The sequence below is a fragment of the Lontra canadensis genome, unplaced genomic scaffold (genome assembly GCF_010015895.1).
Source record: "Lontra canadensis isolate GAN:19392208 unplaced genomic scaffold, GSC_riverotter_1.0 scaffold141, whole genome shotgun sequence".
Taxonomy (NCBI): Eukaryota; Metazoa; Chordata; class Mammalia; order Carnivora; family Mustelidae; genus Lontra; species Lontra canadensis.
This window is the reverse complement of record NW_022631135.1, coordinates 1333508-1353069: the sequence shown is the minus strand read 5'-3', so window position 1 is coordinate 1353069 and position 19562 is coordinate 1333508. Positions and strand designations below refer to the sequence as shown.

General features: G+C 39.4%; 1 protein-coding gene across 6 annotated transcripts in view; it reads right to left on the bottom strand.

Annotated features, from left to right (window-relative positions):
- Positions 1-4901: 4901 nt before the first annotated feature.
- The window catches only part of AKAP7 (A-kinase anchoring protein 7), a 152244-nt gene continuing 137583 nt past the window's right edge, over positions 4902-19562 (bottom strand). For 3 of the 6 annotated variants that reach the window (XM_032843514.1, XM_032843516.1, XM_032843518.1), the window contains one exon: positions 5914-6910. In XM_032843514.1, the coding sequence (XP_032699405.1) occupies positions 6714-6910 (197 nt within the window). In that variant the 3' untranslated portion in view covers positions 5914-6713. Of the gene's footprint in view, positions 6911-19562 lie in introns of all 6 variants that reach the window. The other 3 variants (XM_032843513.1, XM_032843515.1, XR_004380975.1) reach the window with 2 other exon arrangements.

Here is a 19562-nt window from a genome sequence, read left to right as displayed (position 1 = left end):
CCTACAGCTTTATAGATCCCACACAAGCATTTACCAAAAAAAGACAAAAGAAAAAAGAAAAGATTTTTTTAAATTATGGATAAGTTACCATCTATGGGGTTTAAAGAATAAGCAGAAACCTAACCAAAGAGGCTAAGAATATATACACAGAAAACTATAAAGTACTCATGAAAGAAATTGAGGAAGACACAAAGAAATGGAAAAATCTTCCATGCTCTTGGATTGGAAGAATAAATATTGTGAAAATGTCTATGCTACCTAAAGCAATCTACACATTTAATGCAATTCCTATCAAAGTACCATTCATTTTTTTCAAAGAAATGGAACAAATAATCCTAAAATTTATATGGAACCAGAAAAGACCTCGAATAGCCAAAGGAATATTGAAAAAGAAAGCCAAAGTTGGTGGCATCACAATTCCGGACTTCAAGCTCTATTACAAAGCTGTCATCATCAAGACAGCATGGTACTGGCACAAAAACAGACACATAGATCAATGGAACAGAATAGAGAGCCCAGAAATAGACCCTCAACTCTATGGTCAACTAATCTTCGACAAAGCAGGAAAGAATGTCCAATGGAAAAAAGACAGCCTCTTCAATAAACGGTGTTGGGAAAATTGGATAACCACATGCAGAAAAAAGAAATTGGATCATTTCCTTACACCACACACGAAAATAGACTCAAAATGGATGAAGGACCTCAATGTGAGAAAGGAATCCATCAACATCCTTGAGGAGAACACAGGCAGCAACCTCTTCGACCTCAGCCGCAGCAACATCTTCCTAGGAACATCGCCAAAGGCAAGGGAAGCAAGGGCAAAAATGAACTATTGGGATTTTATCAAGATCAAAAGCTTTTGCACAGCAAAGGAAACAGTTAACAAAACCAAAAGACAACTGACAGAATGGGAGAAGATATTTGCAAATGACATATCAGATAAAGGGCTAGTGTCCAGAATCTATAAAGAACTTAGCAAACTCAACACCCAAAGAACAAATAATCCAATCAAGAAATGGGCAGAAGACATGAACAGACATTTCTGCAAAGAAGACATCCAGATGGCCAACAGACACATGAAAAAGTGCTCCATACCACTCGGCATCAAAACCATAATGAGATATCACCTCACACCAGTCAGAAATGACAGATGCTGGCGAGGATGCGGAGAAAGGGGAACCCTCCTACACTGTTGGTGGGAATGCAAGCTGGTGCAACCACTCTGGAAAACAGCATGGAGGTTCCTCAAAATGTTGAAAATAGAGCTACCCTATGACCTAGCAATTGCACTGCTGGGTATTTACCCTAAAGATATTTACCCTAAAGATACAAACGTAGTGATCCAAAGGGGCACGTGCACCCGAATGTTTATAGCAGCAATGTCTACAATAGCCAAACTATGGAAAGAACCTAGATGTCCATCAACAGACGAATGGATAAAGAAGATGTGGTATATACCACATGGAATACTATGCAGCCATCAAAAGAAATGAAATCTTGCCTTTTGCAATGACATGGATGGAACTAGAGGGTATCATGCTTAGCGAAATAAGTCAATCGGAGAAAGACAACTATCATATGATCTCCCTGATATGAGGGAGAGGAGATGCAACATGGGGGGTTAAGGGGGTAGGAGAAGAGTAAATGAAACTAGATGGGATTGGGAGTCAAACCATAAGTGACTCAATCTCACAAAACAAACTGAGGGTTGATGGGGGGAAGGGGGTTTGGGGGGGTGGGGTTATGGACATTGGGGAGGGTATGTGCTATGGTGAGTGCTGTGAAGTGTGTAAACTTGGCGATTCACAGACCTGTACCCCTGGGGATAAAAATATATGTTTATAAAAAATAAAATAAAAATAAAAATTGTGAAAAAAAAAAAAAAGAATAAGCAGAGAAAGGGGCAGTGTGCTGTGATTCGAAGCCATTGTCATGGCAGCCTTCGCTCACATGGTTGTTGGTGGGAGGTGTGGGGAGTCGTCGAAGAGTCGGGCCAAGTCACTGCGAGATTACTTAAGATTGAGATCCCCGGATGCCATAGAGTTGCTTAAGCTGACAGGACCGCAAGCAGGTGGGTCAGAGGATACCGCAGAACATAAACATCCTGGGCCCCGTCATCAGATAGTGGCTTTTCAAGAAATAATTTGAACCACAAAAGGGAAAGCAACTGAAGTTACTGGAAGGCGTGAATTGATTGCTTAGTTGTATTATTCCTAACTTTGTGCTGTAACAGAACTTAATGGCCTTCCAATAAGTGACTAATGATAGACTATAAAGAGGAATAACTACTGCAGTTTACGTTTTAAAATCATCCCAAACTGCTTAAATTTATCAGTTGCGCTTAACAGGTGCAGATAAGTAGTTTTGAGGGGATTGCACGGGTGATGATAATAACACCTTCCTTCAGCTCTCACATTACCTTTTTACTCCCAGAACAGGGATCCGGGGGGGGAAAGTGCTGTATCAGAATTTAAAATTTGCTGACTCAAAGTGAATTTCTTTAATATTCATTTTTAGTGTGAATGAAATAATCCAAGCCTTTGTCTTGTTAGCATGTGTGCATCTATCAAATCCATGCAGGGACTTGGAAACTATTTTTTTTTTTTAAGTAAACTGGGTCAATTTTATCTTTTATATGGATTCTCTTTACCTGAGAAAAATTGGAATTCAGAAACGCATCCGAATTTTGTTCAAAGAAAAAAATATTATAAAAGGGTTTTTGAACATGATGAATAGCTGACAACAGAGTATCCATTCAAGTTCTGTTTGGATGTACTACAGGTTTGTTGTCTTTAACTATATAATGAAATAAATCTTAATTTGTCACATAATGTGGTAGCTGGTTTATGTATCTGTGACTGAGTGCAGGAGTACAAACATATCTTATTGGACATAGGTATGAAGTGGTATCTAGAATATGAAGTTAAAACTGCTTTGTTTACCTCTTTAGGAGGACATCTGGCTGCTGGAATAGCGGGGGGAGACGCATTTGGGATTCTGAGTGAACAGTTTGTATCTTAAGTATGCTCTCTGTATAAATCTGGTATATCTCAATGGCTCTAGTCAGTCTAGACTGAAAAGTAGATTAATAAAATATGATTCTATAAATAGGACCAAATTCAAAGCTGGTAGAATCTTGTTCTACTGTTGAAAATATTACTTTTTAACATCCCTTAAAATATTCACATAGGATCTACTATTTTTCCAGTGACTGAAACATGCTGGAGTTTTGTCATAAATGTGGGTATGTACCATAGCAGTTTCCCCGCCTCAAGATGAGAACTACCACAAATAGAACAGAATGTAAAGCATCCAACTCTTGATTGCAGCTCAGGTCCTGGTCTCAGGTTTGTGAGTTCAAGCCCTGCACTGGGCTCCATGTTGGGTGTGGAGTTTACATCAATCAATCAATCAATCAATCAAAGATCACTTTTCAGTGGTGGAAGGTCTAGAAGCCACAGTGCACTTCCTGGACCAAACCAAGACTGACTACTACCATTTTAGGACAACATACTCTCGTGATGTGACCCAAAAAGCGGTTGTTCTAGGACTCTGATTAGTGGGGAAGAGGTTGTTTTGAATATTTCAGATCCCAAACTTAGATTTTTACAAATTCTTATTTGGTTTTTAAGAATGGATCTAGCAAGAAAACATGTTTTATTGTGTATTTCTCATTATTTTTGTAAACGTGCTTAAATGAAGATTTCATTGCTAAGGATTAGAATCTTTAATCCCTAAATTAAGTACCTGAGTTTTCCTCTGCCCCACCCCCACCCCACCCCTGCCAGTTCCTTCCTAAGTTCCATCCTATTGGCTGACAGTCTCTAATAAAACTCATGGAACTTCAGGGCTGCGAGGGAGCTGGCTTGGTCCAAAGAAAGCGACTCCCTTTGTTACCTATCCTTAACTCATGAAATGTACTACACTTGGTAGAGAGAGAGAGAGGAAGTGTTGCATTGTGGAAAGACCGTGGCTTTGAAGTAGAAGACCCAAGTTTAAGTTCACCCCTGCCTTTTATTAGCTTTATAAAGAGCCATTTAGCTTTATGGCCATGTCACCATTTATGGCCCCAGTTAACGCAGTTTCATAATCTGTCAGACACTCCTAGCAACTTCCTAGCAGGGTCACCAAAGGGAAGAAACGTCACAATGGGCCTGAATCATCCAGCACACAGGCATGGAACCAATGGAAGCTAGGATTCTTAACTCAAGACCTGTGACCGCAGATGGCAAAAAAGGACACTCTTTCAGTCTTTCAAATTGTTTGGAAAGATTGGAACAGCTCCTTTAGAATAAAGATCTTTATGGATAGAGACTGAGAAGAGCTATTTATCTTGAAATCCTATTAACCCTGGACTAGGGGACAGTGAAAATAGCCCTGGGACATTGAGATGGGGCCCCGGTGGCTCACAGTGGCCTTGAAATTAGACACTCAGTCTCCTCAAGTCCCTATCTTTCATTTGAAAAACAAAGCAAGCCCCAAAATATCTTTGCTTCCCATCTTACAGGTTTATTTAAGGAAGCTGTCTTGGAGCAGGAGAGCCCTCTACCACCAAGGGATTTCATGGAAAGCAGCTCGCTGTCTTACATGGGGAAGGATCCACTCCTTTCATCTTTGCTCCTGCTGTCACTTCACTGACACGTAATTAGCAGTTTGTGGGATGCTATTTAGATTTTCTTTGCATTCAACATTCTGTTGTTAATTCTCTGTGAAGCTGACTGATTTGAGGTGATTTAAAAAATCTGAAGTTGAAGGTGTTCTGGCAACTGCTATCTGAGCATGAAGGAGAAGGGCATAAATAAAGATGAAGAAACACTACAACCACCCAAGCGCCTGTTTATGACTTCCTTCTACCAGCACAAAGCCAACAACTTCCAAGAAGGAGGAAAAGAGTGAGAGGCAACAAGGGAAAACCATACATTTATTAAGAGGCATGAAAATGCATAAACTCATTTATAAATAAATGTCAAATTTACCCAGTGAAAAAATACCTAAAATCCATGAGTGAACTGGATTTTACATTTGAAATGATTACATATTTGATCTCCAATTTCCCCTCCACTGTGATGTCTCAGTAGCAGCAATTTTGTAATGACTATAGAAAAAGCTGTTAACCAAGATTTTCATATGGGGGGAAATTTTTCAAAATTGTCTTTAAAAATGAACCAGTGCAAACAAATTCAGATTATAAGGGATACAGTAAGTCCTAGGGCTTATCTTCAGAAGAGTAGAAAATAAAATTCCCAACATTTATTCATTAAGAAATGAAAAAGCAAACTACATTTTGATCATTGAAAAATAATACATATGGATATTATAAAACATTCTTAACCAGTTATAATAATTACACTTAGAAATGTTCATTCAAGTACTAGTGTGTTCAATAAACATTCTAATTCCCATTAAAAGTAACACTAGGTATAGACTTGTGTGGACAATTACTACTTCTGATTTAATAACGACAAAAATCACAGCAACAGAAGGCAAATGACCCTTAAAATACAGTATTTTTTTTATGCAAATGATTTTTCACAGTCTGTATGTGTTATCTCTGAGAACCCAAGGAACATCTCACGACAGCTAATTAAGTCCTTTCTATAAAATAACTCGATATTACAGAAACAAACATGTTAAAACACAAGTTTAGCTTTAAAAATAACCAAGCTTAATCTGTTTTCTTTGGCAAGAAATTGTTAATTCCTTACCAAATGTTGGTTTCCTGTTGTGTAGACACTATCAGGACACTTCTTTGGTATTTACCAAAGAGCTATGAAATAATCTCACAACATTTCATTGACTAGGGTACCATGATAGCAATGCAGAGCTTATGCCAAATTTGCACTGAAATCAACCTGGTTTCCTTGATTACTGTGGTTAACAGATCTTCCTTCAAAAAGCTCCCTCCTAATCCTGGCCTGAGTCTCAGGCTTTAACAAAAGTTCCTTTATCTGTTTCACTTTGGACTTCAGACTCATCCTTTCTCGGTGCAAAGCTTCATTAATTAAGTCCCGGAGTCCAACAGGTTTCTTGCCTAGGGAAAAAAAATTATATAATACATTTTACAAACAAATGCCAGTGAAAAATATGAAATATGGCACACTGACTTATCAAAAGAAGGTTAAAAGAAACCTTTAAGATGTTGCCCACATTTCGTAGAAAAGGCTGCATTTTGCCAAAAATATATCATTTGCGTGAAACCAATTTACTGTAAATAAAAATCACTGCATAGCAACAGCAGATGGACGACAGACGTGAGACATTATGGACCAACAGCATGGACAACGAATTCGACAGTGATTGTTTTACACTTAGCACGTGTTAGCTGTGTGTGTGTTTTGGCCTCAGATAAAGTGGTCAAGTGCCCTGTTAAGCAATATAAATGGCAGTATTCCAGTGACGGCCAGGTCCCTTCCATGGCCTCTAATTTGAGTCCACGAGGCATAACCCCAAGTTCCCTCTCCCTCGGCCATGGCGGAAGGCAAGTGAAACCTGGGCCATTCTTCTGGAAGTTAATTTCCTCTGCTAGTCCCAGCACTCCACTTCTCTCCTGTTGTGTTTCAGAAATGCAAACATATTGATCATGAAAGTCGTAGGCAATCTCCACGGATTGGACAAGAGACACTGAAACAGCACAATGCAAATTAATCCGGTGACTCAGCAGAGGGGAGCGGGATGCTTCTCACGGAGCCGCGGGGCCTGCCTGCATTGGGCTCTCATTTCCTGTTGTTGTCACTGTCAGTGCCATTCCTATCAGCCTCTTGAGTTTTCACAGAGCTCCCATCCCCTGGCTTGCTTCTGTTCTGTGTTTCTTCCAGATACTGCTGGACAGCCTTGAGCACCGCGTTCTCCACCAGCCTCTTACTGAGCCTTACCAGTTCAGCATCATCGGGCTCACCTCCATTCTTATCACCTACATTCCACAATAGAGAAGAGAGGTCACTGAGGTCATAGTGCCACAGACACTCGGCATGCAGGGGCTGCTACTTCGCTTTAAAGAGCGCAAGCATCCTTTCAATCTGGTAATTTGGATCTATACATCCAAGAACACTGGCGTGGCTTTTCATTTGGTATTTGCAGAAACAGGAAATGGCCCATTCCCGAAGATTTCAGATTGAAAAGCAGTTTGTTGACCCCAATCTAAAAATACGCCACCTTGCATGCTCGAAGCTTCCCATTTCTAGAATTTTTGTTCTTCTCTCATCCAAGGTTATTTGCTACTATAAAAGTCCATGTGCCCACCACCTGGAGCCTCAGGCATGTGAATTCACCAGCTAGAGCTGCATCTGCTTTCCCTTCGTCACCACCAAATGTCAGGTGATCAAGATTTCCCAATCAACTAACTACTTAAATCACTAGTTTTTTTTAAATGTTTGGCCCATAGGTTGGTTGTTAATAAACTCTCACCACTCCCAGGAAGACAAAGGCTGTAACTACTGCTAGGAACTATTTCAAATAAGCTTGTAAAAACTAATACTCCTTTCACTCTCAGTGCTATCACTGCAATTTAAGAAATAAGAAACTCGTCCAGAGTTAGGATGACAATAGTAAATTACTAGATGTTAATACTTTATGGCCACGGGCCACTTGGGTGGCTCAGTTGGTTAAGTGTCTGTCTTCTGCTCAGATCATGATCCCAAGGTCCTGGGATCAAGTCCCACATCGGGCTCCCTGTTCAGCGGGGAGCCTGCGTCTATCCTCCCCCTTGCTCTTGTTCTCTCACTTGCTTGTTCTCTCTCTTTCTTTCCCTCTCAAATAAATAAATAAATAAATGAAATCTTTTATGGCAATTTTATTTTCCTGCTAGTTATGATGAAGGTTTAATTATTCCATCTTTCATTATACTGTAAAATGGCTGTTTTTCATCTATTTCTCCTGTGCTAGACATTTCCCACTCCATCTCTTCCTTGTCTCCATTAACTGGGAAAAAAACACAAGGAGCTCATCTCTCATGCCATTCAGTCCCTCATTTACTTCTACCGAGTTGCTAGCCCCGGAAAATAGATGACTGGAGGCAAAGACATTCGAGCACCTAAAAAATTATAAACAAATACTAACAGATCTCAAGTGAATGACAGACAGCGATATAGTAACAGTATGGGACTTCAATATTCTACTTTCAACAATGAATAGATCATTCGGACAGAAAACCAACTGGGTTTGAACTGTACTTTAAACCAAATGGTCCTAAAATATAGTATACATAATACATAGAACATCCATAACATACCATAACAGTATGGTATTAGAATAAAAACAGAAACAAAGACCAGTGGAGCACAATCTAGAGCCCAGAAATAAGCTCATGCAAATATTGTCAACTAATATTTGATAATGGAGCCCCCCCCCAAAAAACAATGGCCAAAGGATATGCTCTTCGATAAATGGTGCTTGAAAGACTGGACATCCACATGCAAAATAATGAAACAGGACCCCTATCTCATGCACACTCACAAACATTAGCTGGAAATGGAATAAGGCTTAAAATAAGACCTAAAACCAGAAAACTTCTAGAAGAAAACAAAGGAAAAAAAACTACTTGACATTGGTGTTGGGTGATTTTTTTGGATGACACCAAAGAACAAGCAATGAAAGTAAAAATCAGCAAGTGGGACTATCTCAAATTAAAAAATCTCCTCCACAGCAAAAGAAATAATCAACAAAATGAAAAGCAACCTACAGAATGGGAGGAAATATTTGCAAACCATATATCTGATAAGGGGTTAATATTCAAAATACATAAGGAACTTATTCAACTCAATAGCAAAAACACAGACAATCCAACTTAAAAATTGGCAGAGGATGTAAATAGACATTTTTCCAAGTAAGACATACAAATGGTTCACACGTACATGAAAAGTGCTCAGTATCTAATCAGGGAAATGCAAATTAAAACCACAGTGAGCTATCACCCCACACCTATTAAATAGTTATTATCAAAAAAAAAAGAGGTAACAAATACTGTCAAGGATGTGGAAAACAGGAACTGTTGATGGAAATATAAATTGGTGTAGCTATTATTGAAAACAGTATGGCGGGCGCCTGGGTGGCTCAGTGGGTTAAAGCCTCTGCCTTCGGCTCAGGTCATGATCTCAGAGTCCTGGGATCGAGCCCCACATCAGGCTCTCTGCTCAGCAGGGAGCCTGCTTCCTCCTCTCTCTCTGCCTGCTTGTGATCTCTGTCTGTCAAATAAATAAATAAAATCTTTAAAAAAAAAAAAAAAAGAAAAAAGAAAACAGTATGGCATTTCCTCAAAAAATTAAAAATAGAATTACCATATGATCCAGTGATCCCACTTCTAGGTATATATCTGAAGAAGATGAAATCACAATCTCAACAAGCTCTCTGAGCTCCCCTGTTAATCACAATGTATCTCACAAGAGCTAAGACAAGAAAACAACCGAAGCGTACAATGATGAATAGATAAAGAAAATGAAATGAGGTGTTTATGTAAAATGAAGGACATTAAAAAAAAAAAAAGCCATAAAAAGAAGGACATCCTGCCATCTGTGACAACATGGATGGAACTTGAGGGCATTATGCTAAGTGAAAGAAGTAAGACAGAGAAAGACAAATACTGTGTAATCTCATTTATATGTGGAATCTAAAAACACTGAACTCAAAGTAGCAGAAAGTAGGATGGTGGTTCAAGAGACTGAGCAGGGCTGAAAAATGAGGAATGTTGGTCAAAGGGAGCAGATTTCAATTATAAGATCAGTAAGTTCTGGGGATTAATGGACAGCATGGCATTATAGTTAACAACACTGTATCATACACATGAATGCTGCAAGAGGGTAGAGCTTTAATGTTCTCACTATACCAATAACAAAATATAATTATGTGAGGTAAAGGATGTGTTCACTAATGTCTTTGTGGCAAACATTAAGTGTGTCAAATCATCATTAAACTTACACAATGTTCTATGTCAGTTATATCTCAATAAACCTGGGGAAGAAAAAGAAGCAATGAGACTGCTCACACATAAAGGTCGGCTCAGTTTTAGAATATCACCCAAGGACTCCGGAAAGCAAATGTCCAGTGTTGCACTTGCATCCTTAGGTCTGGGACAGGTGGTTACTAAGGGTATAAGCTGGAGGATGGATAATTATTTTCTATCCTTAGATGACAGGGATTAAACTACAGAAACACATATGCTCAGGGTGAGAACTAGTCTCCAACCCTCCTTCTGAGCCCCACCATTTCTATTTAACACATGTCCAGGACCAACTCTGTTTATAACCATCATTCCTAGCAACACCCAGGAAGATGGGAGACAACCTAAAGACTCTTCTAGACCTGCTACCAAGGGAAGCCCTTAGCAACTGCTTTTGCCTCAAAAGCAGCGATATGGCACTCCATATCCATCATTAAAAGTTCTAGAAAGAACATCTGTGGTGTAAAATATGCTTAGAATTGAGTAAGCTTCAACTCCATAATATCTACATAGAAGTTATTGAACATAAATATGTCAGGATATTATCAAAAGGAAGATAAAGAAATTCATTACTGATACCACATTTGGGGGTAATTTAAGATCATTTTTATTAGTAAGAATGAATGAATATATTGTGTAATACTGAAAGGATTTTACATTAATCTTACAAGATAGTGTTTATACTGTATTGCTGATACCTCCAAATGTGTTTCCTATCTGGAACTATTTGTATAATGGCTCTTCGAACTTAAGAGGGTGGGGCGCCTGGGTGGCTCAGTGGGTTAAGCATCCAACTCTTGGTTTAGGCTCAGATCATGATCTCAGGGTGGTGACACTGAGCCTTGCATCGGATTCCACGCTCAGCAGTGAGTCGGCTTGAGATTCTCTCTCTCCCTTAGCCCCACACCTGCCATTTTATGCTCATGTGCTCCCTCTCACAAAAACAAAAAACAACAAAAAAAAACATATAAACACTTAAAAAGGGAAAATTAAGCTGCAAATGAAGGAAACTCTAAGTACCCTCCAAAACACCAGAAATGACTGCATCCATCATCCTACTGATGCTGTGCGCCTAGACCAAAGAACCTGTTCCTCTGGGCTGTCCCCTACCCTCCACGGCTTTAACATCAGTCATGATATCACTGATCCTCAGTAAGACAGCTGGGCTGTATTGGAGTTTAATCATAACTCATTCTGTAAGATGCCTCAGGTAAAAAAAAAATGTGTGTTTCTGAGATTTTTCTGGGTTGGCTATGAAGGGTTTCCACTACTTAAAAGAGATTAAAAACACAAAAACCTTCCTACAAAAAGCTGATTTTCCCTTCTGAGTTTCCTATTTCTGATTATTTACTATTATCCAAGTCAACCAAGCTCATAACAAGATTGTCATCATCTCTAACGGCTTCATTTCCCTCAACAACCCATTTAATCACCAAGCCCCAGAAATGTGCTTTTCACAATTTCTCCTCTCTTTAAATGCGTCTGGTACAATACCTCTAGATTACTATTTCTAAAATGTCCCTTTTAGTCTCCAATGTCTCTATGAGAAAATTTAAACTGGTCTTCCTAAGCTTTCTAGAACTGACCTTTGGTGATCCCCACATGGCTGTGCTTCCACTGTGAGCTTCCGCCATCTCCTGAGGAGCCTCAGTGTCACCCTCTATTTCTAGATGGCCCTCCCTTTCTCTAATGAAAATCCCACGGCTCCATGAAGTGTTCCCTGAATAACCCAGCTGGAAGTGGCTCCAGGAACTCGGGCTGCAGGAAGAGTACATGGTCATTTGGTCATTCATTCACATAAACACTAAGGACCTACAAGATACCTGGCTATTCTAGCTTACGGGGACACAGCAGAGGACAAGACAAAGTCCTACTGGTTTTCCTTTCTTATTTTCTTCACAAATTATGAGCCTTGTTTATTAATGTATTTATTCAACAACTACTGAGTGAGTGTCTGCTCTGCTAAAGATCTGGTCCTGAGTAAAGAAACTATGTCCTAGGCTTCTCGGTCACCCCTCAATCATGAAGGCTCAACAAGTATTTTTGAGTTCAATGAACTGTGGATTAAAGTCCTTAAGGACTGTAAGTGTTCCTATCTTGCTATAAGGATAGCACACCTTGGCCAGAAATTTACATTTAGTATTAATTTAAAGCAAAAGCAGAGAATTCCAGAGTAACCCAAATAGTCATGCAAAAATCTCTAACCACCTGGCTTGATAAACCAAGTCAAAATGACAAAATATCCAGCCTATTGGACAAATATTAACCACCTACAATAACTAACCAATCAACGAAAAAAGCAAAGAAATTTATAAATTAATCTTCCAGATCTATCCTGAATCCCACCTTAGGATTTCCACAAAGTACCCTTAAGGCTCTTTACATCACCTCAAGGAAGATCCTACCAGAAGGTTCATCACAGAGCCCTGAAAGTGTGCAGCAATTCAAAAAGCATGTATCTCCATTCCAGTAAGACCTTATTTGTAGTCCCACTTTCAACAGACTTAGTTCAACTTAATTAACAAGAGGCATCTTAAGATTAAAGTTACACTAATTTTTCTTCTGCTTACTACTTGAATAAACATATGTCTCCATAGTGACCCCTAAGATAAATAGCTACTTTCCTTTAACCTGAAGGATAGTTTAAAACAGCATCTCAACATGCCATTGCAAGGTACACAAACTATCTTTTGAAATTTCAACAAAGGTACACACAAAAAATATTCTCAACCTATGAAGCAAATTATTGATGCTGTGTGTGAACACTGTGTGTGAACTGTGTGTGAACACTGAAAATTTTCTCTCTTGGTCAGGTTGGGTTATTTAATATCATACCTACTTAAAGTGACAGATTAACCTTTGTCTTTGACATTGTTATTTTAGAAGTCTCCCCCAGAATATCTTCAATTTCTTGGGAGAATACGAAAAATATAAAAGAAAGGCAATGGGAAACTCTGTTAAACCCACCAAATACTATTTTTCCCTAAAAGAAGACCTAAACTTTCAACAAATTTCAAGTAAGCAATTCCACACTCTAAGAATTCTAACATCATTAACCCACTGTATGTACCCATGATTCTGCTTTTGTTTATAACACCTGAGATCTCTGATACCAATACAATGTAGAGAGAAAATTTATTTTCATGGTAAAAAAAAAAAAAAAAGAAGTTAATTCCTTTGTAACAAAAATATGTTCTACCTACTAGAATCATTTAAGATCAACATGAATATGGTTCAGCTGTCCTTCTGTGTGAGTTAACTTCTTAATTGATGTCACATAGTGGGCTTCAGGAACCATCACCATTCCCCACCCACCACAAATATCTATTTGTCTTGACAACAATGAATCGGCTAGGACTGCCTGGTGGTTCAGTCTGTTCAGCGTCTGACTCTTGGTTATAGCTCAGGTCATGAGCTCAGGGTCATTGGACTGAGCCCTACGTCTGGCTCTGTGTGGAGTCTGCTTGCAATTCTCTCCCGCTTTCTCCCCCTCTACTCCTCCGCCCACTCACACTCTCTCCCTTTCTCTCTCAAATAAAGATCTGAATTGGGGGAAATCGGAGGGGGAGATGAACCATGAGAGACTGTGGACTCTGAGAAACAAACTGAGGGTTTTGGAGGGGAGGGGTGTGGGGGTTTGGGTGAGCCTGATGGTGGGTATTATGGAGGGCATGTATAGCATGGAGCACTGGGTGTGGTGCATAAACAATGAATTCTGGAACACTGAAAAGAAATAAGATAAAATAAAATAAAATAAAATAAAATAGAATAGAATAAATCATGCTAAGATGTTCTAAAAGAGAATAAAAGAAATCTTGCTTATAATCCCATGAAAGTCCAAGGGAGAAAGTACAACCATATTCAAAGTACTCAATTGTCCCAATCAAAATCTCAGCGTATTATTTTATGAATATCAACAAACTAATTCTGAAGTTTCTATGGAGAGGAAAAAATAACATAATAACTAATGCAATACTGAAGAAGGAGAACAAAGTTGGATGACTGACACCTCTCAACTTCAAGACTAGCTATAAAACTCTAACAAGACAGTCTGGTATTGACAAAAGAATAGATAAATATATCACTGGGACAGAAAGAGAGAGCCCAGAAATAGACCCACACAAAAATAGTCAACTGATCTTTGAAAAACAAGCAAAAGCAATACAATGGGGCAAAGAGAGTCTCTTTAACAAACAATCCTGGGACAACCGGACATCCACATACACGCAAAATAATGAATCTGGTCACAGACCTCACACCCTTCACAAAAATTAATTCATATGCATCACAGACCTATTATAAAATGCAAAACTATAAAACTTCTAGCAGAGGAGATAAGATAACATCTAAATGACCTTGGGTAAAACAATGGACTTTTTTGCTATAAAACCAAAAACAGCAACCCATGAAAGAAATAACTCATAAGCTAGACTTCAGTGAAATTAAAACCTTTTGTTCTGTGGAAAAAAAATGTGAAGCTAATGGGACTACAAGCCACAGATTGGGAGAAAATATTTTTTAAAAGAACTATTATTTAAAATATGAAAAGAACTCAACAAGAACGTCAAAACTCAACAAGAAGAAAACAAACAACTAACTTTAAAAATGGGCCAAAGATCTTAATAGAAACCTCATCAAAGAAGACCTATAGGTGGTAAATAGGCATTTGAAAAGGTGTTCCACATCATAAGCCATCAGGGAAATGCAAATTAAAACAACAATGAGACATCAGTACACACCTATTAGAATGACCAAAATCCAGAATACTCACAACACCAAATACTGACAAGGAGATGGGGCTACAGAAACTCTCCTTCATTGCTGGTGGGAATGCAAAATATTTCAGCCACTTTGGGAGTCAGTAGATGGCTTCTTACAAAAACAAAACATGTTCTTATCATACAATCAAACAACACAGGCATTAGTATTTACCCAAAGTAGCTGAAAATTTAGGTCCACACAAAAACCTGCCCAGGGATGTTAACAGCATCTTTTTTTAAATGTTAATTCTTTTAGCTCAATTTTGTATTTATTTTGGTTTATAGCATCTTTATTCATAATTGCCACACCTTGAAACCAAGATGTCCTCTGGTAGGTGAATGGATAAACTTTGGTACCTCCAGTTAATGGAATAATACTATTCAGTGCTAAAAAGAAATGAGTTATCAAGTCATAAAATGACACAAAAGAACCTCAAATGCATATTACCAAGTGAAAGAAGCCACTCTGGGAAGGATACATCCTGTATGATTCCAACTATATGACACTGTGGAAAAGGCAAAAGTATGGGCACAGTAAAAGGATCAGTGGTAGGGGGGCAGGAGAGAGATGAATAAGTAGAGTACAAAGGATTTTAGGGCAGTGAAAATATTCTGTATGAGACCATAAGGATAGATACATGGCATTATATGCTGGGCTCGGCCCAGAGCATGTACAATACTTAGAGTGAACCACAAAGTGAAGGACGCTGTGGGTGGTAATGATGTGTCAGTGTAGCTTCATCAGTTGTAACAAAGTATCACTCTGGTGAGAGATATTGATGGTGGGGAAACTATGCATATGTGGGGGACAGAGAGTGTACAGGAAATCTCTGTATCTTCCTCTCAGGTTTTCTGTGAACCTAAAACTCTTCTAAAAAAAATAATATAATAAAGTCTAAATTAAAGAAAAAGTTCTCATTAGTTCACATCCCAACTCTTAGGAACTTCACGTGGTATCTGAACAAAGGCTTCCTAGGCATCTTCTCATCACTTGCACCATTCCTGCAGCATAATTGTGTCCCCCTTAGCAGTGGATCTTTTCTCTTTTTGACTGAGCTTACCTTTTCTTTTCATCTACCCAGATAAAAAGAAACGCAAATAGAGATCTGTAGGTTATTTTAAAAACTGGGGTGGCACACTCAACTTCTTGCACACCACTTGCAACTTATCTGTGACAAGAGACAGATCAAGAATTGTTCCCAACAGCACATTTAAACTCACACTGTCCTTGGGCACTTATCCACCTGAAATATTAGCTGTTAACAACCCAGGAAACAGAGTTCCTATAAATAAAGCTCCCCTCCTCTTGCCGAATACCAAAATTCCTTCCCACCTCCAACATACACACACCAGAAAATTTTAGAAACAAAAATACCAAAACTGTATTTTAAATTCTTTCTATAACATAAATTTCAAAAAGGGGGGGAAAAAGCCTTTGTAAGTTTTATTCTGGGTTCAGTAGCACAGATGATGCTGTGTGAAAAATGGACAATCCCCACCCCCCCCCAAGGGATCCTGGAGATCACTACATTGTAGGTCCCTCCATGTGCCCCACTCTAGCAATTTTTAAATTGGAGGGGGCAGATAGTAAGCGTTAAACTGAATATCACTAATAGATCTGAGGGGAAACAAAGGGGGAGATAAGGTCGCAACAGGCAGTTGCCCTAGAGCCTGAGTGGGCCAGGACACGACCCACACAGCCTCGGCCAAAACTGTCATAATGAGAAAGTGTTTGAGGCTCTCAGGCCTTTTGTTAACACAGCTAGTGCTGGCACCTCCAGAGTCTTCACTTCCCTCCATTGTTCCCCAAGTCATAGCCTGAAGCCAACCCCTTGATCCACACATCTCTGTAAGAACCTTATAGGATTCTTGCAAAGACTCCAAATCACATGGCTTAGGATGCTTTCTATGACTTGTGCTCCTAAGACCACTCTTCATGCAGTAATATCAGAGAAGTGACAAGACACATTTGCTGGATATTTGTAGGTCAAGCAGCCTACCAAAGAAATCTTTCCAGACATCATGTAATAATCATCTCTTGTAGAGATTTCTCTTTTTCATCTTCATCCATCTGTAACATCAGTTCTCTGAGTCCTTATTTTGATCTACACTGTTCTCTATACAATTTCTACTGTAATGCTATCATTTCTTATTGGAAGCGTTGGTGATGAGCTAGAATTAAGGGTAGTGATGTGATAGAACTCCTAATATGTGTGTAAGGAGAGAAAAATATATATGTATCAGTTTGAAATCCAATTTTGCTATTTTCTAACTGCACAGCCTTGTTCACATCTCTCTAAACCTAAATTTCCCTTCAATACGCCACTCGTGAGGATAATATAGCTTGCATTGTTGTTGGAAGCATTAAAGATAAGGTATGGAAAGTGCCTAACATTGCACCTAGAACATAGTAGGCTCTCAAAATATGGTAGGTATTTTATTAGTACATGTTATACATGTATTATGATTAGATATGAGTTCAATTTATTTTAAGAAGGAAGAGCTCAATACTTACTATAAGCCAATCATTAATTCACTCAAACATTTTATTTAGTGCCTACTATGTGTCATCATTAAGTATTTAAAAATAAATAAAATCAGAGTGCCTGAGTGGCTCAGCTGGTTAAGCATCCAACTTTTGATTTCAGTTCAGGTCATGATCTCAGGGTCGTGAGATCAAGCCCCTCATCAGGTTCCACACTGAGCATGGAGCCTCTCTCAAGATTCCCTCTCTCCCTCTTCCTCTGTCCCTCTGTCTCTCACTTGCTCTCTCGCAAATAAATAAATAAATAAATAAATAAAATCTAGTCTCTGACCACAAAGAAGTCAGTCTAGGAAGATGACCAATAAACAATGATTGTAAAACAACAGGTTAAGGGCTATGCTAGAATATGTTCAAGGTCCCATGGAATTGGGAAGGGATAACAAGGTTAATTTTCACAGAGGAGGTATTTCAGCTCAGTGAATAGGAGTTTCAGGCATGGGGGTAGAGGCAGTAGGAAGGTTTTCCTAGACATAACAAAGGCATGAGTATGTGCTAAGAAGAATGAAAATGCATGATGCAGGTAAGGAACTAGAGGTACTTCCATGGCATAAAGAGTTCAGAGTATCACGGGGAGGATGAGGGGAGGAGTAGGAAGAAAGAAGTCTGGAGAGCAAGTACAGATGAAAGGCCTTACGCACCATGCTATGGAGTCTAAGTTCATTCTATAGGCAATAAGCACTTATTGCAGAATTTTAAGGAAACATATTTTAGGAAATTCACTGTAATAGCCATGTGGAATATGGAAGAAGTATTTGAAAGGGGTAAAAGTAGAGACAAGTTTTTACAGTAGACAAAAAGAGAAACAATGAGAACATGAACTATGGTAGAGACACATTACAGAGACAGTTAAGAAACAGGAAGGAATATTGGGTCAGAGAGCCAATTTAATTAGGAAAGGATTTTAAGGAAAGAAGAAGTGGGGTGTAAAAAATATATATATATGAAGAAATATGGTCAAAAATGTTTGAAATTCAATAAAAACTTAAACTCTAAACTCAAAAAGCTAAAAAATGTCAAGTTTAAGAAATGTGAAGAAAATCACACCAAGGAACATCATGATCAAGCTGCTAAAACCAGTATTAAGAGAAAATCATAAAAGCAGCCAAAAGAAAAATGATGTATTAACACGGAGGAACAAAGAGAAGGATGATAGCAGACTTACTCATAAGAAACAATGCAAGCCAAAAGACAAGGGTACAATATGTTTAAAGTACTAAAAGATAAAGAAAAGGCAACAAAGAACTCTTAATCCAACCGATTATCTTTCAAAAATGAGGGAAAAAGAACAATTTTTTTCAGACATACAGGTACTGAGTTAATCATCAGCCAACCAGCACTAGAAGAGATATTAAAGGAAAACTTGAAGTGGGGGGGGGGGAAGATACCAGATGGAAATTTGGATCTACTCAAAAACAAGAAAGAACTAAAAATTGTATATATGGTGCATATGTAGGTAAAAATTAAAGATGTTTTCCTCATTCTTAATCTCTTTAAAAGACAAATGTTTTGAGGGAGGAGTCAAGATGGCGGAGAAGTAGCAGCTGAGACTACTTCAGGTAGCAGGAGATCAGCTAGATAGCTTATCTAAAGATTGCAAACACCTACAAATCCAACGGGAGATCGAAGAGAAGAAGAACAGCAATTCTAGAAACAGAAAATCAACCACTTTCTGAAAGGTAGGACTGGCGGAGAAGTGAATCCAAAGCGACGGGAAGATAGACCGCGGGGGGAGGGGCCGGCTCCCGGCAAGGGGCGGAGCCACGGAGCACAAAATCAGGACTTTTAAAAGTCTGTTCCGCTGAGGGACATCGCTCCAGAGGCTTAACCGGGGTGAAGCCCACGCGGGGTCAGTGTGTCCTCAGGTCCCGCAGGGTCACAGAAGGATCGGGGTGTCTGAGTGTTGCAGAGCTTGCAGGTATTAGAACGGGGAAGCCGGCTACAGAGACAGCCGAGGAGTGACTCTCAGCTCGGGGTTACCTTGAACCGGTCGCAGGCTCGGTCAGCTCGGAGCGCGGCCAGAGGCCAGGGTGACGGGAGCAATTGGGCGCTGTTCTCTGAGGGCGCACTGAGGAGTGGGGCCCCGGGCTCTCGGCTCCTCCGGGCCGGAGACTGGGAGGCCGCCATCTTCATTCCCGTCCCCCGGACTCTACGGAAAGCACTCAGGGAACAAAAGCTCCGAAAGCAAACCCGAGCGGATTACTCAGCCCGGCCCCTGGTAAGGGCGGTGACAACTCCGCCGGGGGCAAAGACACTTGAGAATCACTACAACAGGCCCCTCCCCCAGAAGATCAACAAGAAACCCAGCCAGGACCAAGTTCACCTACCA